At 36.3% G+C, this 25,133-nt stretch overlaps 2 protein-coding genes across 3 annotated transcripts in view; one reads left to right on the plus strand and one right to left on the minus strand.

The window, feature by feature from the left end:
* Positions 1 to 2,449: 2,449 nt before the first annotated feature.
* Positions 2,450 to 6,422, plus strand: gins1 (GINS complex subunit 1 (Psf1 homolog)). Its single transcript, XM_058795960.1, has 7 exons — positions 2,450 to 2,660; positions 2,775 to 2,839; positions 3,268 to 3,366; positions 3,453 to 3,543; positions 3,627 to 3,743; positions 6,079 to 6,153; positions 6,286 to 6,422. The coding sequence occupies exons 1-7, from the start codon at positions 2,586 to 2,588 to the stop codon at positions 6,352 to 6,354; spliced, it is 591 nt and encodes a 196-aa protein (XP_058651943.1). The 5' UTR covers positions 2,450 to 2,585; the 3' UTR covers positions 6,355 to 6,422.
* A 30-nt stretch (positions 6,423 to 6,452) lies between these two features.
* Positions 6,453 to 25,133, minus strand: part of ninl (ninein-like) — a 31,173-nt gene continuing 12,492 nt past the window's right edge. The window contains exons 5-28 of one of the 2 annotated variants that reach the window (XM_058795953.1): positions 24,433 to 24,499; positions 24,146 to 24,336; positions 23,826 to 23,981; positions 21,725 to 21,892; positions 21,420 to 21,556; positions 20,151 to 20,291; positions 19,881 to 20,055; positions 18,791 to 18,901; positions 18,596 to 18,685; positions 17,381 to 17,528; positions 17,156 to 17,224; positions 16,954 to 17,075; positions 16,348 to 16,706; positions 13,502 to 15,112; positions 12,909 to 13,013; positions 12,753 to 12,822; positions 12,240 to 12,524; positions 12,046 to 12,159; positions 11,823 to 11,969; positions 11,339 to 11,488; positions 10,800 to 10,913; positions 10,499 to 10,708; positions 10,221 to 10,334; positions 6,453 to 7,342 (exon numbers count right to left, since the gene is read on the minus strand). In XM_058795953.1, coding sequence (XP_058651936.1) covers positions 7,151 to 7,342; positions 10,221 to 10,334; positions 10,499 to 10,708; positions 10,800 to 10,913; positions 11,339 to 11,488; positions 11,823 to 11,969; positions 12,046 to 12,159; positions 12,240 to 12,524; positions 12,753 to 12,822; positions 12,909 to 13,013; positions 13,502 to 15,112; positions 16,348 to 16,706; positions 16,954 to 17,075; positions 17,156 to 17,224; positions 17,381 to 17,528; positions 18,596 to 18,685; positions 18,791 to 18,901; positions 19,881 to 20,055; positions 20,151 to 20,291; positions 21,420 to 21,556; positions 21,725 to 21,892; positions 23,826 to 23,981; positions 24,146 to 24,336; positions 24,433 to 24,499 — 5,046 coding nt within the window. In that variant the 3' untranslated portion in view covers positions 6,453 to 7,150. The remainder of the gene's footprint in view (positions 7,343 to 10,220; positions 10,335 to 10,498; positions 10,709 to 10,799; positions 10,914 to 11,338; positions 11,489 to 11,822; positions 11,970 to 12,045; positions 12,160 to 12,239; positions 12,525 to 12,752; positions 12,823 to 12,908; positions 13,014 to 13,501; positions 15,113 to 16,347; positions 16,707 to 16,953; positions 17,076 to 17,155; positions 17,225 to 17,380; positions 17,529 to 18,595; positions 18,686 to 18,790; positions 18,902 to 19,880; positions 20,056 to 20,150; positions 20,292 to 21,419; positions 21,557 to 21,724; positions 21,893 to 23,825; positions 23,982 to 24,145; positions 24,337 to 24,432; positions 24,500 to 25,133) is intronic. The other variant, XM_058795952.1, reaches the window with a different exon arrangement.

Below are 25,133 nucleotides of genomic sequence, written 5' to 3' on the forward strand. Positions count from 1 at the left end.
GTATCTCCCATTTTGCACTCCTCATAAATGCCTTTGGGTGTGATTGCTTTATCTAGCTCACACCTATAAACTCTGCTGTTCCCACACTGTAAAGCATGGTAAATTACCACCCTCCCCTTTGAACAGATGGTGTACAGTCACATAAGGAAAAAATCATGCTTTCGAAAATAATACAATTCAAAATTATGACATACAAAGTCACATTTCAACATTTTATCCTATAATGTTGACTTTTTATATCACACTTTAGTATTGTAGTATGTCTTAATTGAAATTTTTAATCTCATAATTTTTATTTCAATAAAAATGTATTTCATAATTGAAATTTTTTAAATCTCAATTATGACTTAGTATCTCATAATGTATCTCACAGTTTTGACCTTTTGTGTTTTATGCTATAATTTTGACCTTTTATCTCTTTTATCACAATTTACTATTTGTCATAATTTCATATTTTATGTCAGAACTGGTTCTATGCCGTAATGCTGACAGTTTATCTCATAATTATGTTTTTAAATCATTTTGACTTTTAATTTCAATTATGACTTAGTAACTCATAATGTTGACATTTTCATAATAATGACTTTTTATGTGGTAATTGTTTTTATGCCACCATTTTAACTTCCTGCCTTATGATTATGAGTCAGTATTAGTCATTTTTGTCAAAATAGTGACATTTTATTTGATAATTTGACTGTCATAATTTCAGCTTTTTCTCATAACTGATTTTTATGTCATAATTTTTGTCTCATTAATATGACTTGGTATGTCACAATTTCAACTTCTTATTTCATAATTATTACTTAGTATCTCACTGTATTGACTTTTTATGTCATAATTATTATTTACAACTGCATTTTTTAATGTGGCCAAAATAAGCTTTCATACATGAGAGATAAAGTAGACATATTAGAGATGGGTGCATAATAAACCCATTGTATTTGGTTTTAATTTTACTCATTTAGTCTAGAAGATCCATTCAGGCTCTGTCAGGCTCAATGGAAAGCAGCTTTTCAATAGAGTCTGGGGCATTCAGTGACATTCAATGACTTTCCCCAAACGCCAACATTGCTTTGTCTGTGTTTTTGTTGTCATTGCTAAAAGTAGTCTGCCAGAGCCAGACGTTTGATTTGCAGCATTAGGTCGAGAACACTTTGTGGCTTATTTGGTCAATAACTGCCAGCTTAGACAGAAAGAGGCCAAACAACCACAATTCATTTTGTTTTATGTGCGAGGCAGGTTTATTTGAAATATTAATATTCAGTCATCCTCTACTCACCCTCATGTCATTTCAAACCTCTATGACTAATTTTCTTCTGTAGAACACAAAATAAGATTTAATGAAACATTTAATGAACATCCAGCTGGGTGAACTTTACCACCTAGTGGACTGGAGTGTGTAGTGCTAATGATGACTGCCATGATTTTACAGTGCCACTGCTTAAATACTGAGTTTTCATTCAATCATTCATTCATTCAAAACCATCTGAGAACTTGGAAGATGATTACTTGGTTGATGCTGACACTCTTGGGTGCTTCAAGTCACGATATGTTGCCTTTTTAAACCTTTAATGTTTGTAAAACTTCAATTAGTATCATCACTAGTTGTTCACATGAGAACATAAGTTCAAATAAACTTTATGATCAAATATGTGTTAATAATAATAATAATAATAATAATAGTAATAATAACATTAAAACTATTACCTGAATGCAGGTGATACTAAACAATTCTTACATAGGCCTGTCTGATTGTTCATTGTGCATGTTTCCACATTTAAATGTTCCCGACATACATCTGACATCTGATGAATCCTTGAGAGATGACTTTTGAGCTGTTCAAAACTGTTGACTTGTTCAAAACTAAAGTTATTATATGGTTCCCATTACAGTTCTTATTTTATAATGGGGACCTACAAGGCTTAATTAGCCCACTGCCAACGTTTGTTGCCACCAGAGCGGAAGTCTTCAGCTTTTTCACCACTAGATGACAGCATGTATTTGATTACTCACATTTAGTTGTTACTAATGACAAGAATACGTACAAAATATCAGACAGCCCTCCAAAATACAATGCGCTACAGCACCAAGCACCTTAAAATGTTTAACATAAACCAATATTTATTTATTAGGGTATTGACTGGGATTAGGTCACAAGCAGTTATCAGAGAATGGCTGAGCTTTCTTGCTTTCAGGGTCCGGTTCCTTAAAACATAGGCTATTTCTGCAGTGCATATTTATAAACACAATGGTGCATATTTAGCTGTCGTGTTCTCATTAACGATACTGGTCAAGTAATTATGTGAATCGTTTTATGTAAGCTGCTACTCGTTGAAAAGCAAAATAATCACTGAACCGGTTCTTTGAAAAATGAACTGTTCATAAGAACCGATTCCCGGAAATGAGTCGGACTTCCCGTCAAAATGTCCTTTTTGACTCTCCGTAGCAACTTCTTTAACGCTCACGTGATCACAACAACAAAAAAATTCCCGCGAAAACTGCCTGCGCGAGTACATTGGAGATTTAGCTAGCTAAGACTTTATCCCCAAAAATATCGACATCTTTCAGTTACAAACAAATTTACAATGTTCTGCGAAAAGGCAGTCGAGCTTATTAGAGAACTTCATCGGATGGGCGACGGTCAGCTGCCCGCCTTTAATGTAAGTACAGCGCTCCGTACAGTTGTAGTACAGTGCGGTGTTTAATAGTTTCAGCAGTTAGTAATAATTGTCAATAACAATGTCAAGTCATACCTTGTCTTGGTTTTTCCGCAGGAAGACGGTATTCGCCAAGTCCTGGAGGAAATGAAGGCTCTTTACGAACAGAATCAGAGTGATGTGTAAGTGTGCATGGCAGAATATGTGCAATATTGTTATTGATCACTAAAACCGTTAGAAATTGTCTTGTTTTCTGAAATAAAGCTGGAATAAAATAAATATTAGATATAGACTTAAGTGAAAATTAAAAAATGTTGTCTTTGCTAACTGAAATAAAATGAAGTATTAAAATGACTGCAACTAAATAAAATTTAAAAGAAAATAGTGGAAATAAAAAATTAATGAAAGCTAAGTAAAATATACCAAAAAAAAAAAATAGAAATAAAAAATTACTAAACGAAGTTACTAAAACTTAACCTGAAAAAAAAAAAAAAAAAAAAGTCAAATAAATCAATTAATCAATACAAATTACTGGTCATAAACACTATAATAGCATGCTGTGATTTAGTTTATAAAGTCATTATAAAACTGTTATTTTTTGTATTTGTAGGAATGAGGCAAAGACGGAGGGAAAGAGCGAGCTGATACCAACCATCAAGTTCCGGCACAGCTGCCTGCTGAGAAACCAGCGCTGTATCGCCGCTTACCTGTGTGTGATTCACTGGGGTCTTGTTATCCATCATCAAGTGCACTCTTGACAGGTGTGATCAAACCCATCTCTCTTTCTTTCCACAGTTATGATCGCCTCCTGCGAATCCGTGCTCTCAGATGGGAGTATGGCAGTGTACTGCCCACAACCATTCGGTTTCATATGTGTGCTGAAGAGGTGGGCCTGCTTTTCTCCTGTGTAATGTCACATGTATCTTTCTGGTCTGTGACTAACGTGTAATTGAATTGCTTATAAATCAGATGGAGTGGTTCAATCAGTACAAAAAGTCTTTGGCAACCTATATGAGGTCAATAGGGGGAGAGGAAGGTTTGGACATAACACAGGATATGAAGCCCCCTAAGAGTTTATACATCGAGGTGAGTGCAGTGTTATTTTAATAGAAATGGGATACTAATGTAGTTTGTAATAATTTTTTTAAAGTACTTTTTGTTTTTATATTTTCCATTTTAATGTTTTGTAATCTTGTTTTTGTCATTTTTGTTTTATTATATTAATATTACTTTAAATGTTTTAACATTAGTTTTAGTTGAGTACATCAAGAAATGTTGCCTTGGAAACTAGCTGTAAAAAGTTTAAGGTTTTAATTTAAATTGATGTTTATTTTATTTCAAGTGACAAAAATGTTTTTATAATATTTGTAACTATAATATAACCGTATATGAGTGGTCACAGAAATATAGGCTTTCTGCAAGTAATAGAAATGTAAAAGAAATGGATCAGTGCATTTCAGTGTTGGTCAGTTAGAATCATAAAATACATTTGGCTGAATGTCACAAAAACTCTGGCTCGTATTTCACCACAAAATTCTTTTTAAAAATGTAGAGAATAAAGCCAATTTTTAGAACTTGAAGAATTGTTGCATTTTGACATTACACTCATGGCACTACATTCTCATTGCTATAATATGAAAAAAAATCATCTCTTTACTGTAACGTGTAAAAAAAAAAAAAATCATCCCACATTACAGTAAAAAGTTTTTATATAGTTTAGTTGTTGAGTACATCATCAATATTTGTTGTAATACCTTGTAATAGAATGCTTCAAATATGTAAAAACAAATGTGTATGTGTGTATATACATACATATATACACACACACACACACATATATATACATATATACAGTCATGACCAAAAATATCGGCACCCTTGGTAAATATGATCAAAGAAGGCTGTGAAAATTAATCTGCATTGTTAATCCTTTTGATCTTTTATTTAAAAAAAATCACAAAAATCTAACCTTTCATTGGATAATAAGAATTTAAAATGGGGAAATATCATTATGAAATAAATGTTTTTCTCAAATACACGCTGGACATAATTATTGGCATTCCTAGAAATTCTTATGAGTAAAATATCTCTGAAGTATATTCCCATTCATATTCACAATTTTGAGCACTCCAGGGTGATTATGAGCATGAAATTATCCAGCCATGACTTCCTGTTTCACAGAAATATAAACAGGAGGGAAAACAAAGCCCAAATTCCCTTAATCATCCATCACAATGAGAAAAACCAAAGAATATATTTCTGATGTGCAGCAAAAGATAATTGAGCTTCACAAATTAGTGAAGTGGCTTTAAGAAAAGAGCTAGAGCATTGAAAATTCCCATTTCCACCATCAGGGCAATAATTAAGAATTTCCAATCAACATAAAATGTTACGAAACTGCCTGGAAGAGGACGTGTCTCTATATCGTCCTAATGCACGGTGAGAAGAAGAGTTTGAGTGGCTAAAGACTCTCCAAGGACCACGGCTGGAGAATTGCAGAAAATAGTTGAGTCTCGGGGTCAGAAAACCTTTAAAAAAAATTGTCAAAACAGCACCTACATCACCACATGTTGTTGTTTGGGAGGTTTCAAGAAAAATTCTCTTCGCTCATCCAAAAACAATCTACAGCATGTAACTACAGCATAGATAAAAAGTACCCCATGTGTACAATGAAATATACTGCTGTGTTTTTGATGTTGTGGGCCTATATTTCTGCTGGAGGTCCTGGACATATTTTTTAGACACATGGCATCATGGATTCTATCAAATACCAACAGATAAAAAATCAAAAAGTGACTGACTCTGTTTGAAATCTTATAATGGGCCATGTTTGGATCTTCCAACCGTACAATAATCCAAACACAAACCTCAAACACTGAGCACAAAACCAAGCTTCTGCTGGCCATTCCAGTCCTCTGACCTGAACCCTGTAGAAAATGAGTGGTGAACTGAAGAGAAGAAGCACCAACATGGAGCTGGGAATCTAAAGGGTCTGGAGTGATTCTGGATGAAGGAATGGTCTCTGATCTCTTGTCAGGTGTTCTCTAACCTCATCAGGCATTATAGGAGAACATTTAGAGCTGTTAAACTGGCAAATGGAGGTTTCAAAAAGTATTGAATAAAAGGGTGCCGTTAATTGTGGCCAATGGGTATTAGAGAAAAACATTTATTTCATAATGATATTTCCCCCCATTTTAAATTCGTCTTATCCAATGAAAGGTTAGATTTTTGTGAATTTTTTTTTATAAAAGATCAAAAGGATTAACAATGCAGATTAATTTTCACAGCCTTCTTTGATCATATTTACCAAGGGTGCCGATATTTTTGGCCATGACTGTATACATATGTGTGTGTGTGTATATACATATATATATATATAAAATGTAACATTATCAGCACTGATCATTTTCTTCCCATTCAGGTGCGCTGTCTTAAAGACCATGGAGAATTTGAAATAGATGATGGCACTGTCATTCTGTTGAAGAAAAATAGCCAGGTAACTAAATTCTTAAGAGCATGTTTAAATCTGATAACAAGAACTGCTCTTTTTTTATATATATATATATATATATGTATAAATAAATAGAGAGAGATTGCTTAACATGTTTCACCCTTTCTCTCTTCACAGCACTTTTTACCCAGATGGAAATGTGAGCAGCTTATTCGGCAGGGTGTATTAGAGCATGTCATCTCCTAACAACAAGCAGCTGTATTGTGGATACTTTCCTTCACACTCATTTAGATATTATAACTTTAAATTAGAGTCAATTATCTAATCAGAAAGCAACACATGTACACAGGTAAAACTTTACTTGGTCACATTCTTTACAGCGGTACATGATGCATTTACAACAGTGGTGTCACACTTTCATCTCCGAACAGTTAGCCAGCTCTTTTAAACGAGGTGTACATCATAAGAGACATCAGCAACACTTAAAATAATTTATATCAAAGTGGACATTAGTGCATCATGATTGACAATTGTGCAATTACACACACTAAGTATTTGTATCAAAACTGTACATTGTGTGAATACTGCTTTTGGTTATTGCACCACAATGGGCATTAAAACTGCAGTAAAAAGAAAATGTCTTTTTTTTACTAGCAAATATTGAAGTCAACAGATTTACAAGAACGCTTGCGCTTTGTACCCTACATCACAGTGAACAATTGAAGGAATGTGTAATGCTCTGTCCTCAACGAATGATCAAATCTTATACTACAAAAGTCTTGTTCATTGGTATTCGCTTGCCTCTGAAGAGACCATTGAATTAACTTAACCCTTCTTTCTCTTTATACTCTTGAAAACAGATAGATTTAATACAATATGCTGTTACAGTAACTCTAAGACTTTGCATTATCTGTGCTTTCGTTTTAACACTAGGATTGCTTTTACAAAAACATGTTTCGCACCGAAAGACCAAAGTGCACTAGCGGGTGGGACTTCACAGTCCAGTACAACAAATAAAGGCTCATAATGGAGTGAAGCAAGTCTAAGCTGTGAGGGATGCTGGGGCAATTTTACGAAGCAGTTTATTAAGCGCGATCACTTTCTCCTCCAAAAGAAAAGATTTCTTCTCTGCGCTCTTCTGCCTCTGCTCCGTCACCTGAAGAGCCTTCATGAGCTGAGAGTTTTCCACATACAAGTCCTTCAGCAGCAGATCCGACTTGGCATTTTTGGCCAGCTACGGGGTGAAAAAAGTTAGAGAGATGATTGTCACCATATAAAATATCTTAAAATAATTTTTGCATACTAAACTCTATTTCTGAAGTTCTTAGTATGTGTATTGCAGTGTGGACGACATGCTCAGTTCACCTATATTTAACCAAACTGTGCATAAAGGCACTGTATACCACAATGTCAAGTGTTTGACATTCTATTTCCAGTGTGAACTTCCACTAGTTACAGGGCTACCAAAAGTTCACATTTATATTCAATTAAACATTCAAATTAAATTAATAGTTCACTTAAAAATAAAGATTGTTTACAATTATCTCACCCCCAGGCTATCTAAAATGTAGATGAGTTTGTTTATTCATCAGAACAGATTTGGAGAAATTTAGCTTTACATCACTTGTTCATGAATGGATCCTCTGCAGTGAATGGGTGCCGTCAGAATGAGAGTCCAAACACTTGATAAAACATCACAATAATCCACACAACTCCAGTCCATCAGTTAATATCTTGTATTTTAGCCGCAAGTTAAAAATGTCTTGATGGATTTGTTTCTTACAAACATGCAACTTTTCACTTCACAAGTTCTCAATACATAATTACATAAGCTTTTTCCAGTGAAGGAAGTTGTCTCGTTTAAATCAGTAAAGAAATATGCACAGATTAAACACCATTTACAAGCAAAAAGTTCAAAAAAGTGATTTAAAATGGCGGTGGATTTTGATATGGGAGGACAACAGGGATGGACTTTTTCACTGGAGGTAAAATTATGGACAGTTTTAAGTTTTAAAGGACAGCTTTTCACTTCACTATCTGTTAATTAATGGACGGGAGTTGTATGGATTATTGTGATGTTTTTACAGGGTTTCTGCAGGATTTTTAAGCTCAAATTTAAGACTTTTTAAGACCTGCACAAATAAAATTAATACCATATGAGCGGGGTAGGGCAATGTCTATGGTAAACTATTAAACTGTAAAATGACTATAAAAAGCATGATTTACAGTTCAGATACAAGTTTGCAAGTTTTTATAAAATGATACACTTCACATTTCAGCCTTTAAACCATTTTTTAAGAAAATGGATGAGTCAAAAATATTAATTATATTAATTTAAACAATTATCATCAATAAATTATATTAATTAAATAACATACAAACACATTTTACTGTTTAGATTTTTATAATGAATTATCTTCTTATTGACCCACCAGTTCACATTTACAGCTCTGCGTGTTTGCAGGGTAAAAACATGGGTCGATTTTCACATTGGTCTGAACAAAAAACCTAATGTTCCTGCAATACCGGAGGCTGCAGTTCTAGGACCCTATTTTTTGGGACAGCGCTATCTACTCCAACAGAGGAGACCTGATTCAAACATTAAACAAACAGATGCAAAGACTAGATCCATGGAAACTATTCATTTTTTATCTTTCCATCTTATTTTTAATGTAAGAGCTAGCGTGAACCGTTTGAGGGGGAGTCAGCAATCTCCATTTAGCCTTTTTAGCTGTGCAAAACAGTTCATTGTGATGCTGGATGTTGTAAATTAGTATTTGTATTCAAATTATTTTACATTTATTAAAGTACTAATAAATCACACCAATTTGTACCACAAGTGTTTTACCATTTACTGCACTTTAAGTTTGTCATACATCAGACGTGAAGCGCTGCGGCTAATGAACTGAAGTCTCTCACAGACACAAGCCTTTCTTTCCAAGAAAACTGAATTTAAAACCAGAATATATAGAATATATTGAAATAAATTAGGTTAAATTTTTCAAGAGGGTTACCAACAGGTATGTTTAGGGTTAGGACAATAATTAAGTGCATACAATTAAACAACTACATAATTCCTTAAAAAATAATAATATACAGAATTGAATAGCAAGTGCTATAAAATAATATGAGCCACTAATATTTGGTCATTTAGCAGATGCTTTTATCCAAAGCGACTTACAAATGAGGACAATGGAAGCAATCAAAATCAACAAAAGAGCAATGATATGCAAGTGCAGAGGTGTGATGTTCTTCATTCTTTCTTACATTATTTTTGGCTCATTAAAAATTAATCTTGCTGCACGTTCTGGATTAATTGTAAAGGTTTGATAGAACTGTCTGGAAGACCTGACATAATACATACATACATACAATAAATAAATAAAATAATTTAAAAAAACAAAAACTATAGGGTCCTAGAAATCCGGTTCTGAAACTACAGCCTCTGGTATTGCATGAATACACTACTCACAACAACAGCCTTATTGAACATGCAGATTCATTCTCTGCCAGCAGGAGGCGCTTTCGAACGGTTTCCGCGGTAACGGCACAACACAAAGCAGCACGGGACTTTGAATCATGCAGCGCTCATATTTATTTATAGCTTTTTGAAGTTTAATCGTCACATTAAGCTGCATCGTGATTCTGGTCTGTACCCAAATTTAAGACCTCTTGAAATCATCATTAAGACTTTCTTGTACAATTTAAGACTTTTTATGACCTTAAATTTGATAAAGTAAATTTAAGACTTTTTAAGGACCCGCGGAATTATCAGCTGTTTGAACTCCCGTTCTGACGGCACCCATTCACTGCAGAGGATCCATTGATGAACAAGTGATGTAACGCTACATTTCTCCAAATCTGTTCTGATGTAGAAACAAACTTGTCTACATTTTGGATGTCCTGAGGGTGAATAAATTTAGAGGATGATATACAGTATGTGGGGTTGTCGTGTGAAATTTTTACTTATTGCAATATTTTACATATTGCATACCTACTAATGTTTACATACTAAAAACTACAGACAAAAAAAGTAAACATTATGCAGTATTTAGTTTCGAAAATATCCATATTTTCTAAACGTGGTTTTCATGCCGATAGTTTCTGGTTACCTGTTCTTTTAGCTGGTTGACCTTCTCCTGCAGCATGACACGGGTGTTTTTCAGCCTGACCTCAACTTCATCCATACGCTCCTGCATACTTGCCATCAATTTCTCGTACTGCTCCTGTTGTTTGATTTAATAGTTTATTAATAAAAATATACTTGAAATATGAGATCAAGGGTGAAAAAAACCCCCGTAAATGATTCAATGCAAAAATGTATAATAAGCACTCACATGTTCACTCCCTGTTTGACTGCCTTAAGATTTTGAATGTAATGCTGATGTACCTGCTGAAGTCCCATCTGAACACTGGCCTGTTTGGCCTGAGAGCGGAGCAGATCCTCTAAATCCTGCGTCCTGCGCTGTTGCTCCACCAGTTGAGTTTGCAGATGAGCCAAGTGCTCCCGAGTGCCAGAACCCACCTGTTCCCTTAGTTCCTGCACCTCACGTGCATGCTGGGCCTGGACCAGCGACAGAGCGCTATCTGCCCTTAATGCCTAAACCACAACATCAAACACACAAAAGTGAGACCAGAAACATTCATAAGGAATTCTCAAACAGTGAAGAGTTTGAAAATGATCTCCAAACCTGTTCGTCTGCCTCATGTTTAGCGGTCTCCAGCTCTGCCTGTTTGTTCCTCAAAGTGAGGCACTCATGTGTCAGTCTCTGAAGTTCCAGCTCCCGAGTCTGCAGCTGAGCCACCTACAAATATAATCCAGCATATCAGAAAGAATTCCAAAGGATCATGTGACTGGAGTCAGCTTTGCATCACAGGTATAAATGACATTTCAAAATATATTCAAATACTAATTTTAAGTTGTATTAATATTTTACAATATTACGTTTTTTTTTTACTTTATTTTTTCCCTGTAGTGATTCAATACAGAAGGACATTCCTGAAACTAAAAGAATGGCGCTATCAACCGCAAGGTCATGGGTGCGATTCCCAGTGAATGCACGAACTGATCTATACATTGAATGCAGTTAAAGTCATTTTGGATAAAAGCCTCATACATAAATGTAAATGCATTCCAAAATGTCCTCTAGAAATTAAACGGGGAGCAATTATGCACGGTTTCTAATTGTATATTGAGAAAAATCCACTGCAAAAGCAATTCCTGACTAACCTTACTATGAAGTTCCTCGTTCTGTACTCGCAAACTCTTGCACTCCTTCTGCAGGACACTGACTGCCGTCTCCTCCTGAAGCCTCTGGGTCTGATGTAACTGCTCCTTCTCTTTACGCAACTGACGTATGTTCTCCTCAAGCTCTTGGACCTTGTGTTTTACAACAATACTTACAAGTTATTTTTTATTATTACTGAATGACTGCTAGTACATTATACCCCCGGTTTCACAGACAAGGCTTAAACCTAATCCTAGACTAAAATGTAAGTCTGAACTGTTTCAACTGAAAGAAACTTGCACTGACTGATCTTAAAATATATCAGTGCCTTTGTTTTGTCTCAAGATGCACACCAGTAATGTTTTTTTCTAAGTACGTTTATAAAAGTTACTTAAATGTGCTAATTGAACTATGGCCTAATCCTGGTTTAGTCTAAGCCCTGTCTGTGAAACCGGGCCATAAAGATGTATAAAGATCTTTGTTGACCTTTTCCTGAGACTGTTGCAGCATCTTCTGATGTGTGGCCGACTCCTGGACGTGAACATCCTTTTCTTGCCACATAGTCAAAATCTGGGAGTTGAGCTGCTCTATCTGGGCTTCTGATTTGCGAAGAGATTCCTGAAGATTTATCAGCTGCAACAAACACAAAGCATGTTTCAGCATAAACATGTTGGAAATATACTCTTGAGTAAAAGCCTCAACATCTCACCTTCTGGTCTCTGTCTGCCGCTTCCTTCAGCAAACGCTCCTTGTCTTGCTCTAGCGCTTGGTTTTTCAGAGTCTGACTATTCAATGCAGACTCGACCGCTGTTAAATGCTCGAGCTGAAGAAAAACAGCAGTTTCAGCGATTCCTGCCAACTTTGAAATAATTTGTTAAAATATCCTACAAAACAAATCCATACCGTCTCCTTGGCGGTTTTAAGCTCCCTCTCTAGAAGCTCCTTCTCTTTCTGCCACTGTTCCTGCAGCTTTAGTGTGTCGCTCTTCTGCTGTTGAAGTGTTTCCTGCAGCTGTTTGTAGGATGCAGCTGCCTCATCGTTCTCCTGGCACACCTGTGCAAGCCTGTCAGTCAGCGTCTGCACTGCTCTCTGATCAGTAGACAGCCGGGAACTCAGTTCAGCGTTCTCATTGCTAAGCTGCAGGTTTCTCGCACTGAAGTCAAGCACCTCCTCTCGAAATTTGGAATTCTATGTTGGAGAAATCAAACAATTGTTAGGAGCAGCAACTAATAGTTTGCAACCATTTCGTTTTCATAACGTGACACAACGGGATATTTAACAAGAGAACTAATACAAAAAGTGAATGAATTGGAACAAAAACTTTTCTTTGGAATAATGTGCACTGCTGAATATTTTAGAATAGGACCAGAAATTAATACTAAGAATAGGGGCTGAATTTAAGATCCATGAACTTGCCTCTTTCCGTAGCCTCTCCTCTTCTTCTCGATTCTTCATATATTCTCTTTCCATCTCCTCAAGTTTCCTCCTAAATATAATGAAGCAAAATTAGTTTTTGCTAAATAAGATGGCAAAATAAAGTGTGGACAGTTGACAAGTCAATGATTTCTTTACCTCTTTTTGTTGAGCTCCTCCTCCAGCGACTTGACATCCTGCTGTAAGACAGCAAGCCTGTCTTTCAGCGCACTGTTTTCAGAGGTGACCTCCTCAAATTGAACCCTAGAATTGGAAACCAAAATATAGAGATCAGCTCTTCATAACAATCTTATCCGCCTCTGCACTTTTAAGCAGCTTAGTACAGAAACAATACAATTTCAAGAACAATTACTATTATTTTGTAGCTAGATTTTCAAAAACAAAAAAAAGTTAGGGTGGCAAACACAAAAATGTAATACTATTAAAAGGATGCAAGGACACACTTTCAATCAGAATACATACAGTAACTGTTATTAATAGTGAGATTGCATGCATGTCAGTGACATCAACATCATTCAGTTAGTGAGATACAGCACGAGGCCTGAACAATCAAAGCGCATGTCTACAGTTAATGAAATCTCATTGTGCGGAAAACATTCTTGGACAAACATGAAAGTAGTGAACGGTCAACTCTTGGCATCCATACGGGAGAAACGGCGATTGGATCAATGCAGCAAAGGTTAGTCTTGGATCTGTTTCGACGGTCATCTACCAGCTGGAGAACCACAAACCTGTGGGGATTGTCCATCTCTTGTTCTAAAGCCATGACAAGTCCCTCCATCTCCAGAAGCCGTTCTTTCATATGGCTCTTCTCGCTTTCAAAGGTCTCCTCCATCTGCTGAAGCTCTGTTTGGGAGTCCATCAGCGATTGCTGTAGTTGGTTGGCGGTATTATCGGCGTCCTCTCTCAGAGAGCACAGCTCTTGCTCTTTGTCCTCCAACTGGCTGGTCAAAAGTTGAACCTGACCAGAGAGATGAGTGACGTTCTTAAACAGGTTCATCTTCAGCTGAACCTCGTTCCAGAGCAAGTCCATCTCTTTGGCTTTGGCTTCAAGCTGACGATTGAGTTCCAGCATTTGATTGTCTTTGTTTCGCAGTTCCAATGCAAGTTTATCTGCGTTCTCTTTGAGTTTGGTAGACTCAGCCTCCATTTCGACAATCTGAGATGAAAGCTGGTCTACAAGTTGCCGGTAGCTAGAGTGCTCTTGTTCGAGACGTCTCGTCTCTTCTTGCTCTGAGTTCAGGCGGGCTTGGAGTTGTTCAACTTTAACCTGCTCCACACAAAGAGAGCCTTGAAGTTTTTGTTCCACCATGTGCATTTGATCCCACTCCTCAGAGAGACTGTTGACCTGTGTTTGTAGCTGTTTGAGAATCTCGCATTGACCCCTGAGCTCCTCTATGAGTCGATCCCGCTCCAACTCCACAGCATTTAGCTCAGAAGCCTGTCTTGTAAGATCGTCATCTCTGCTTTTCAGTGCCTCGTGCGTTTTGGTCAAGTTTTCTTGAAGCTCCACAAGTTCTTTCTCTTGTTCTCTCAGCTGCATTTGCTGCTCACCAAACGCAGTAGACAGATGACTACTGCTTCCCTGCATTATTTTGATCTCCATCTGCCAGGTATCAGATTTGGTCCTCCAGTTCTCCAGCTCTTTAGTCAATTGAGAAACTCTGTCAAGAAGCTCCTGTTCCTTCTCTTTTTCTTTTACGAGATCTTGAGTACTTCTGTCTGTTTCTTTCTGTAGTAGCTCCTTTTGCTTCAGAAGCTCTTGCTTCTTTTCTCGCTCCGCTTTAAGCTTTTGCTCTAGCTGAGAGAGCTTATTGCAAAGCTTCTGTTCTTTCTCATTTCTGATTTCCATTTCTTTCTCTTTGGCATGGAGTTCTGTAGTCAAATGCTGAATGAGGGCATCTTGAGCTTTCATGGAAACTGTGTTGTCTTCCAGCTGAACACACATCTCTTCCAGCTTATCTTCTAGCTGTTTTTGTAGTACGAGCAGCTCCTCCTCAGCCCTGGATGCCAGCTCTACCTGAGCTTCCATGAACTGGATGTGTTCTCCTAGCTTCCTGACCTCCTCCTGGTGTTCCTCCTCTAGTTTCTTCCTTTCCTGTGCCACCCTGCTGCAGATCTGAGCCTGCTCTTCACTCCAGCGCTCAGTGCTGAGGAGACGCTCCCGGCGCGCCTCCTGTTCCAGCTCCTGAACTCTTGACTCCCATGCACCAACTTCTCTGCGATGCTGCTCAGATTGCTCCTGCAGACGGCTGCACTCGAGGTGCAGCTGGCGGAGAAGGCTGCGCTGAGCCTCGCTGTGTTGTGCCTTCATGTGCAATAACTGCTGTTCTGCTTTCTCCCTGGGACACAGCAACATGCTAATATGTCTAAATTCACGGAAATGTCATGGATACCAAGGGAACAATCTACTTTCTCTTTACAGGCATGTTGGTTAAGAGGTTGAACTTATAGTTTAAACACAACTGTGATGTCATTTGTACACTAAGACATAATGAAAGTCCATATGAAGCATGCATATTACTTTTAATTGAAAATGCATCTAAAATAAATTATACTGTATTTTCTGGAAAACTAGTCTTTTTTAAAAATCTTCTGAAATATACAAGTGACTTATATAATTCAATTAAAATGTTCAATTTTAGTTTCGCTTTAAATTTGTTTAGTCTCACCATTTATAATCAATGTTAATTATAATGATTTTCACTGTAAATTTAGTTTATTGCTTACATTTTTCATTCCCATTTTTTTCTGAATACTGTTAAGTTTAAAGGATTTGTTGTGGAGTCAGGGGAACTAAAGTTCACGTTAAATGTTTTGTTTTAGTATTTTACATTATTTCTGAATGTAGTAATAAAATGTGATTAATACACTGATGTATCATTTGTGGCTTTTTTTCTCTCAACAATGCAGTTTTAACCCGGACTTTCTGAAAAATAGGGTAAATGGGTCAATCTCACCAAGCCTATAAAAACCTTCATATTATTTTAGGACCACTGCAATTTTTGGCATCATGCATTTTTATTTTTTCATTATTTTTACAACATAAAAATAATACATTACAATTAAATAATAAAATTTTTACAACAATTAAGCACATTTCTCCTGAATTCTCATTACTATAATACATTCTGATGTTTTTAATATGAGTGGTCTTTAAATTCTCATTGTGATTCTCATTAAATTCATCATACTGTATCATGCATCACGTTTTATTTGTTTTATTAAATATTCAATTAAACCCATTACAACAAATACTACCTACTATAATGTACAAACACCTTTAAAATAAAAAATTATATATATATATATATATATATAAACATTACATTACATTACAGTAAATAAAATGAAATATTTTTGCATTATTTTATCATTCTTATTTCAGTAGTGTATTGTTATAGAGAGAAATATGACCTGAACATATTGCCAGGTTTATAGTGAAAGAAAATAATATACTGACAAACCATCCACCTTCTCTCACGGCATCTCTTTTCTTTTTCTAATATGCAAGACTAATGTCTACAGTGGATGAGTTGCACCTAATCCTTTACCAGATCATTTGAGCGACACTTACCTAACAAGCAGCACTTCCTGGTCCATCTTGAGCTTGAGTTCTGCCTCTAGCTGATCTTTCTCTGAGGTGAGACGCAGCACGATGTTACTGATCTCACGAGCGTAGTTCTGCTCTAGTTCTGCCTGTTCCCGTTGAATTCTCCGCTCTTGCTCTGGACCCCAGGCTCCTCCTGAAGTCTTACCACTCAGCTCTGCTTCCAGCCGCTCAACAGCCTGACGCATTTTCTCTGTCCGCTCCTCTGCCTGAGCCTTCAGGTCCTCCAACTCACTGATCTCCATCTTAAAGCTCTGCGAGATGTCCTTTCGCTCAACCTCCATATTCTGCCGCATCAGCTCCATACTGCGCTCGTAGAAATTCACCTGTTGAAACAAAATTAGGACCATAAATCACTTTCTCTCTACAATAAGGTTTTGTTTCCACAATTTGTGTTGCAATATAATCCTATTATTCACCGGTGTGCTCTTCAAGGTTTTATTTGGTACCTGGTAATATTGTACGTCTAGGAGCATTTGCACATCTTAGCTTGTTTGAATCTAATTTAATTTGCAACGGTTACTTGTAAAAAACCTATTTCATGTTTATATTCATTTCATATTATGTCTGTACCTTAGTCTCAAGTTGGATCTTCAAGTCCTGGACCTCTCGCTCGTATTTCTCTTTCATCTGCCCCATGGCCAGTTCTGTCTCGATGCTCACAGGGAGAGCCAAACTCTCCAAGGAACCTAAAACTGAAGAGACACACCAAACCAAACCATGACACGTGTGTTTGGATATTCCAAAGGATGACTTTGTTTTTATAATCCCTTACCATTCTTGTCAGTGACTTGGAGCTTTTTTCTAACCTGAGGCGATGTACCTTTCTTCATTTCTGTATCATCTGCAGAACAAAACAGATAGGAGGAGTTATTCATTAAAACAGTTTACTATAAAAGGTATATAAACGTAGGTACAGCATGAAAGATATGTGTAAGATCTAGAAAGGTAAACTTGATGGATAATTGAATTACTAATTAAAAATGTTTGTCAAATTCACCAGAATCTGATTCAGTGGTTAATGCTCTTCGGCTTGACCAGTCATGACCAGACAGGCTGCTTCTGGATCGTCTGGCTCTCCTTCCTGAGCCCTGAGATTTCAACAACTCCAGCTCTGAGTGTAACTCGTCATTCCTGTCCTGCAACTCCTGTATTTAGTGGGGAGGAGACACGGAGTCATTTACACAAGTAAAACTATTTTTTTCTGCATTTCCTGAAACAAAGATGTTGTAATGCAAAGGTGAAACGTGCAATTTCTTTGCCACAAACATCAAAGTATTTCAACATTAAAAAAAGTATAAGACATCTGCTTTAAGAGCTAAAAAATGTGTAATAATTTTTATATACAATTATAAATATAATATATATATATATATATATATATATATATATAAAAAAAAAAAAAGGCAACACACCCTGGTGAATAGGGTAAAAAACAATTAACATAAATCATAATCCTTTCCCTAGTTGGTTAATTATATTAAGAATTGCAAAAAAAAATTTGTAATTCAAGTTTCCTGAAATGCCATGTTATGCAAAAGAGGAATTATATAATTAAATATTCACTAATTTGCATACGTTTACAGAACAGAAACCTGAACATTGGATAACAGCAGTTTAAAAATTCTTGTTTCAGTTTGTTGACATATTCATCAGAATATAAATTGGAATAAAACTATAAAGTTAGACATTTCTGACTCAAAGCATGAGGAAAAAAACTAATTTTAAGTCTTTGCTTTTAAGTATGTATTGTAATTTAAATCTACGGACGCAAATAGATAAAGTGCAATAAAGCTAAACAAAACACTTAAGGGTATTTTAAATGTTTTCTTCCTCCCAAATGAAATGTCAAATAGCTCAGAATTCTCAAAATTGACCAGTGCATGTAAAAACAATGGCTTAGCCTGTAGTGTCTTAACTTGCAGTTGCACTTAAAGTCCCTAACTTGTTGCTAAAATGTTCTGCATTAGCATTACTTAGCATAGGCAGTTACTTGCTTACTGGCTCAAGTCAAAAAAGCAAAACTAATGGCAACAATTGTGCAACTCCTCAAAAAGTTGCACAATTAAAGCTGTCATTTAAAGCACCATGAATTACAGGATAGCTAGCATAATAGCCAAACAAGGACACTTAAATACAATGCACAATGACAGGGCTGACTTCACTATTCACTCCACACAAAATATCCACCAAACATACACAGGCACGCTCATACCCTGCACTGCTGCTCGTATTCCTTAAAGATCTCCGAGAAGTGCTCTTCTTGATTCAGCAGTCCTGTGCCATTTGGATCAAGGCCACCATACTGTTCAGTAAAACAAGCATAGATCAATTATCATTATTGTTCTTAGAGAGTGAACTTCATAAAGGATATGATTCACAGCAATTTAACAACATATAGACATCGCACCTTGTCCTGCAGCAGATGATCTAGATCCTTCTGTAGTTTAGAGATGGTGCTCTCGGCTTCGGACAGCTTCTCCTTTAGGACGCTGACCTCCTCCTCCAAATGACTGTTCTCCTGTAACACACAGCTAGAGTTATTTAACCTGACACCACTCTGACATGCTCAAAGAAACATACACCTCTAACCACGACAGAGCACCTCATGCTCTGTAGCTGAGAGCAGGATCATCATGAAACGTAAGTCAGTGTGATTGCAAGGGAATTAGAGGAGGCATGGTAAGGAAACATTCTATAGATACAGTTATGGTTTAATTAAACTATTCCCGACTTGAATATTCAATGGTAAAATACAAAATTGTGGGATGCATTTGTTATATGTATATGACTCTTAGTAAACACATTTTTATTCTTGTTTTTAACAACTTCTTTATGAAAAATAAAGTTAATATAGTTAATATTTAAATGTGTACAATAATTATAAATTTTCTTGAAGCAATGTTGTGCGTTTGTTCCACAGGTAAACCCCTTAACCATTAACCATAGTAAAATCAATGTAAAACATGGCCTCGAGTGGTGTGTTGTTAAAAAAAATGTCTGGAAACAGCAATATAATAAACAGCACTCATGTTAAATAATTACTTATATTAATATTAATAATTGGAATAAACAATTCACCTATGAAGCAACAGTTTATTAGTGTAACTGTAGGCTATTTATTATTTCCAGCAAACAAAAAAAACTATGTGGCACTTTAAAATACAATAATTTAAAACTAATGTAAAGCAGAGACTCAGAATTCATAGTCAGAATGATTAGTTTTATAGTTACACATTACTATTCAAAGGTTTTGGGTAGATCAGTTTTTCAAATGCTTTTGTCTCTTATGCGCAATGCTAAAAAATACAGTAATAATTGTGAAACATTATTACAAATAAAATAATTGTTTCCTAGGTTAAAATGTCATTTATTTCTGTAATATCTGAATTTTCAGAAGCCATCAATGTAAAAAATCTTTTAGACATTAGTGTATTTTAAGTGCAAAGACCAAACAGGAGAATACTGATAATAATAATAATAATAATGTCAGTGGTTACCTTAGCAGCAGTGCAAATGTCCTCCTGAAGGCTAACGTCCTGAGACCTGAGCAGTTCTAGCTCCTCCTGGAGTCTCTTGTGCTCCTTCTCTACCTGCTCTAGAAGCACCTCACTTTCATACTCTGATTCGCTCCTCAGTGCCGTAAGCTTATCCCGGAACTCCTGCTCCAGACCCCTGCATCAAAGAAACAACATGGACAGTGACACTGCAGTGCACTTGCATACGTCTTCGTCAGATGCGATTATATGACTAGAGGAGAGCAGCCGTACTTGATTTTCGACTCATTGAGAGACTCCATGGTAGCATGGCGATCATCCACCTCTCTGACCAGCTGTAGGTTGCGGCGGTCAGCCAGTTCCAGGTCTGCCTTGACTTTGTCCCTTTCCTGACAGGCCTGGTCTGCCACGACTCTATAGAGTTAGAACACAAAACCACCACCGCATGAGAATCTCGTTCATTCTGATGCACATTTTGCCACAAGTAACACCTGTTAAGCATGCAAAGACATTAATCGAACAAAGTAAAGCCACCGTGCAGTTGTTTAATGACTAAGAACTATACCACATAAAGAATACTGCTGGACACAGTAACATTACATGTCCTCCAGGTGGAGACAAAAACCAAACAGCACAGAAATGCAGGTGAAGAGGCATTTTTTCCCATGATTTTAAAGATATAAAATTGAATGTATCTTTTAAAAATTTATCTTTTTTGAAGTTATAAAATATTAAAATAGTAATACATGATGTGATGTAGTTATTTTAATTCAAATGATTAACTGAAAGCAGAAACATAGTAGCAATACAAATCAATGCAACATACATATCACCAGTCAAAAATGTGAAATTTGGAATTAGTAGGAATAGTAATATAGTATTATATTACATATATGCTTTTGATACAATTCTGTAATGCTCACCAAGGTTACATTTATTTGTTTAAAAATACAGCAAAAAGCAATATTGTGAAATATTACAATTTAAATGTGTTTTCTAATATATATATATATATATATATATATATATATATATAAGTTTGGGGTAAGTAAAAAATAATAATTAAATGAATACTTTTTATTCAGCATGGACACATTAAATTAATCAAAAGTGACTAATAATAACAACATTTATAATGCTACAAAATAGTTATGTTTCAAATAAATGTTTTTTTTTTTTTTTAATTGAAAGTCAAAAATGCAAAAAAGGTGCACACATGCCACAAACCCAAATATTGCTCAGGTGCAGGACAAAAAAAGGCAAACTAAAGCAAAAAACAAACATAATGTCTGCACACTGATATAACTGCTCCATAAAATCCAAAATTGAACATTGTATATTAGAATGATTTCTGAAGGATCATGTGACACTGAAGACTGTGATGCTGAAATTTCAGCTTTGCATCACACGAATAAAATACATTTTAAAATACTGTATATTAAAAGAAAACAGTTACTCTGAATTGTAACACTTCACAATATTATTGGACATTTCGTGACAGGTTTTGTGAATAAATACAGATCTGATGTGAAAGAGACTCACTGCAAGTAGTTTATCTCATTCTTGTAGGAGACCAGAGCAGCCTGATGGATGCCATTCCCACTGACCAGCAACTCATTGTCCAGAGCCAGAGTGAGTTCAGCCAGACACAGATGCTCCTCCAGAGAGAAGTCCAGAGTCTGTATCCAGGTTCAGAATAAAGAAAAAACCATTCATGCAATAGTTCACAGGGGAAAAAAGTCATTATTTCTGATCCACTTTATGCAAACATTATTTAAACCTTAAATACAGCGGATTATAGTTTTTCAGTGTTTAATTAGTGCAAATAGCATCCAATAATGTCTTACCTGTAGAATATCCCTGCTGTTGTGGATGCCCTCCTCCGTCCAGAGGGCGATGACTTTGTCTGGGCTTGTGCATCCTGATCCATCATCCAGTCGGGTCAGCAGCCTCTGACCCACCGTAGCCGACAGTAAAGAAGGGGAGGTGGAGCGCACCACTCGCTCCTCAAGGGCCTGAGAGAGCAGAGGGAACGACATGAGGAAAAAAAGACAAAACAATCAGACAAAGTTCAATATCTAACCACGAGGAAAAACCGCTGAAAAACGGAGCTCTCACAGTCCCACCACACAATGCACAATGCTGTCCTTGACACGCCGGAGCTAGAGCCTCAATCATGAACAAAATTATTGCACTGACCACCAATAAACGTCCTTCTGGTGTCGTAACCCTTAAGCTGGCTTAGCCTCAATTTAGCTCCAGCGACCGCCAAATATTCATGCAACTCGGCATTTGTTATCAAACACTGAAGCTGTTTTTCTCTTTAAATGGGGCCTGAGCTTTTAAATCCTAAATTTTATTAACCAGCAAATCAGAATATGTGCCCAGCTTGAGTTCAGATGCTGTTTTAATTATTTTAGCTGGTTGTGCTTTCAGTAAAATCACCTCAGAAATGTCATCACTAAAGGACCCCAAACTGACTTTGCCTTCCCATGTAAAAACATCACATGTAGGTATGAGGCCCGTTGTGCAGTACATCTCCTCAGCATTGATTTCAAGTTTGGCCACTGCACAGGAATACATTAGTTGTGCTTTGCTAGGAACAAGAGAGTAAAAAGGAGGCTCCACCTTCCCAATTAAGCTAATTGGTTCCAGCCACTGCAGCCCTCAGTAACTTGGCTTGATGTTGGAGTTCTGAAATGAATCCCGTTTGACAGTCAAGCAATCATTTAACTGTCTCTTGTGTCTGTCTGCTGTGAAAGTCATGAAAACATTGGGAGAGGCTTTGGTTGTTTATTCTTTCAGCAATTTTCTCTTTCAATCAGGTGAGAGGAAAACTGGCAGATAAAGATTTCTCTATTATATGTGTTACATGAACCTGCCAATCTGGCATGCATTAAAAAAAAAAACATCATATGATCAAATGCAAATTACTGTGGCAAAAATATTTTTTCAGCTGCACACCAGAAACCTCACGTACATACGTTAGTGTTTTTCTTTTTTGGGGGTCGTATTTTCTACATATGTACACACTGGTTTGGAATAATTATGATTTTTTTTTTTAAAGAAGACTTATGTTTACCAAAAGTGCATTTATTTAATCAAAAATACAGTAATATTAATACAACTTAAAATAAATATATTTTAAAATGTAATTTATTTCTGTGATGTAAAGCTGAATTTTCAGCATTATTACTCCAGTCTTCAGTGTCACATGATCCTCAAATGGCAAGCTTTAGTACTCATGAAAAATGTCTTATTATTAATGATGAAAACAATTCTGCTGCTTAATAATTTAGTGCACTGATAATTAGAACCATTATTAACAATTGAGCATCAAATCAGCATATCAGAATAATTTCTGAAGGATCATGGGACACAGAAGACTTTCAGCTTTACATTCACAGGAATACATTACATTGATTTTTTATAACATTTTATACTATAATATAAACAAATAGTAGAGTTATTTTAAATTGTAATAACATTTAACAATGTTAGTGTTTTACTGTATTTTTGATCAAATAAATGCAGCCTCAGTGAACATAAGAAACTTCTTTTAAAACATTAAAAAAAACTACTTATTTCAAACTTTTGACAGGTATGTATGTATTTGTATATAATGCTTTGGCAATATTTTTTGTAAACAACAATGCTAATACTTTTGGCAAGTACAAGTACTTTCAAATTTGAACTGAATTGTCAAAATAATAAATAAGCACAGTATATTACTTAAATACTACCAAGTGCAACATAAAACCTTTAACAAACAATTACATATAACTGGATCTTTCAAACATTCACTTCACTTGCAGAGAAAACCATGCAGTCACACTCTTGCACACTGGTGTCAGCTTTTTTAGCAGATTGTTTGGCAAAACTCTGTTTATTTTTGGCTACAATCTGCTTTCCACTGCAACATCACCATGACCTTGATCTGATCCTGACCTTCGAGACGGAGCGCTGTGGTTTGGGCCGGGCAGGGGTGGAGGTAGAGATGGGAGCAGCGTGATCGTGTTGTGTGAACAGCCCGCTCTGGAACTCACTCAGACTGACTCTCCCATCCTGATCCTTGTCTAGTTTCCTGAAGAGAGCGTCTAACTCCTTTGCATAAACAAAAAACATGAATAACAGTGTTTTAAGCACTTAATAGTGAAGGAAAGTAACTCTGTAAAGAGTAATTAGTAGCAAACAAGCAGCACAGAATGTCCTAACTTGGTTAACATGATTACTAATCCCACTCCATACAGAATGTTACATGACCATACCTCGGACTGTAAGTCCTTGAGACCGATGTGGTCACAGACAAGTGACAGCTCCTCGCGGTTTAGTGATCCTCCGGCTCCGACCCCCAGCTCCTGCCATACTGCCCTCACCTGTCCATCTGTCACTTCCTGCTGAGGGTCAGATGAGCGCTGAGGACTTCCTGTGCCATTTTGATTCCAGAGCTTCAACTGGCCTTGAATATATGTAAATCAGAAAGAATTAGAGCAATGTGCTGATTTTACATACAAACATGCTTAATTCATTTAAAAGTTAGTAATATCTGACGTACCTTGTGCCACAAAATAGTGGCGTGTAGACTCCTTGTTGCTTCCTGTGTCCTCATCTGATTTGAGACTCTGTAAAAAGTGCATTGACAGTGCTTAACTACTGACTGAATCCTGCACACAGTATATACTCTATACTGCCCACTATTTTTTAAAGAAACAAAAAGTTTCAAATAAGGAGGTCTATACTGGTTTCAAACAGTAGTATGCTGCATTGTTGTCACTGCCTTTGTCATGCGATCTCATCACAGTGTTTGTTTATTTCAGTGTGTGACATCTAGTTACGTCATAAATGGTTATTTTACATTTTTAATCCATTTTAATGTAAAAATGTCTTAATGTTTGACACATTTTGGCAAAATACTTATTGTGCACACTATACACTGGCATAATTAAAGAAGCACAACAAGAGTTTAACACACAATATCTTGAATTAAGGTTTTGATTCTTGACTGAACTGAGTGAGCAGATGGAGACAATGTAGCTGAACGAATCATATGGTTCAGTGATCACAAGGAACACAATACAATCATCATAAGGCATTCCATCCCAGCAGTCATTACTTCTGCAACGCTGGACAGGAACAACCGGCAGATACAAGCTCAAGAGTAATGCTGTTCATCACATCAGTATAGAAACACTGCACCATGCTAAACAGCTTAAACCTTGCTCATATAAAGCCAGCTAAATCTCTCTGTAATGATGT

The sequence above is a fragment of the Onychostoma macrolepis genome, chromosome 13 (genome assembly GCF_012432095.1).
Source record: "Onychostoma macrolepis isolate SWU-2019 chromosome 13, ASM1243209v1, whole genome shotgun sequence".
In the NCBI taxonomy this organism is placed as follows: Eukaryota; Metazoa; Chordata; class Actinopteri; order Cypriniformes; family Cyprinidae; genus Onychostoma; species Onychostoma macrolepis.

What these genes read in the sequence shown, in the direction of transcription:
- gins1 (XM_058795960.1), top strand. Translation starts at nt 2,586, where the DNA reads ATGTTCTGCGAAAAGGCAGTCGAGCTTATTAGAGAACTTCATCGGATG. An exon ending in GTCAGCTGCCCGCCTTTAAT is followed by an intron (nt 2,661 to 2,774) that starts GTAAGTACAGCG and finishes GTTTTTCCGCAG; the next exon opens with GAAGACGGTATTCGCCAAGT. An exon ending in TTCATATGTGTGCTGAAGAG is followed by an intron (nt 3,544 to 3,626) that starts GTGGGCCTGCTT and finishes CTTATAAATCAG; the next exon opens with ATGGAGTGGTTCAATCAGTA.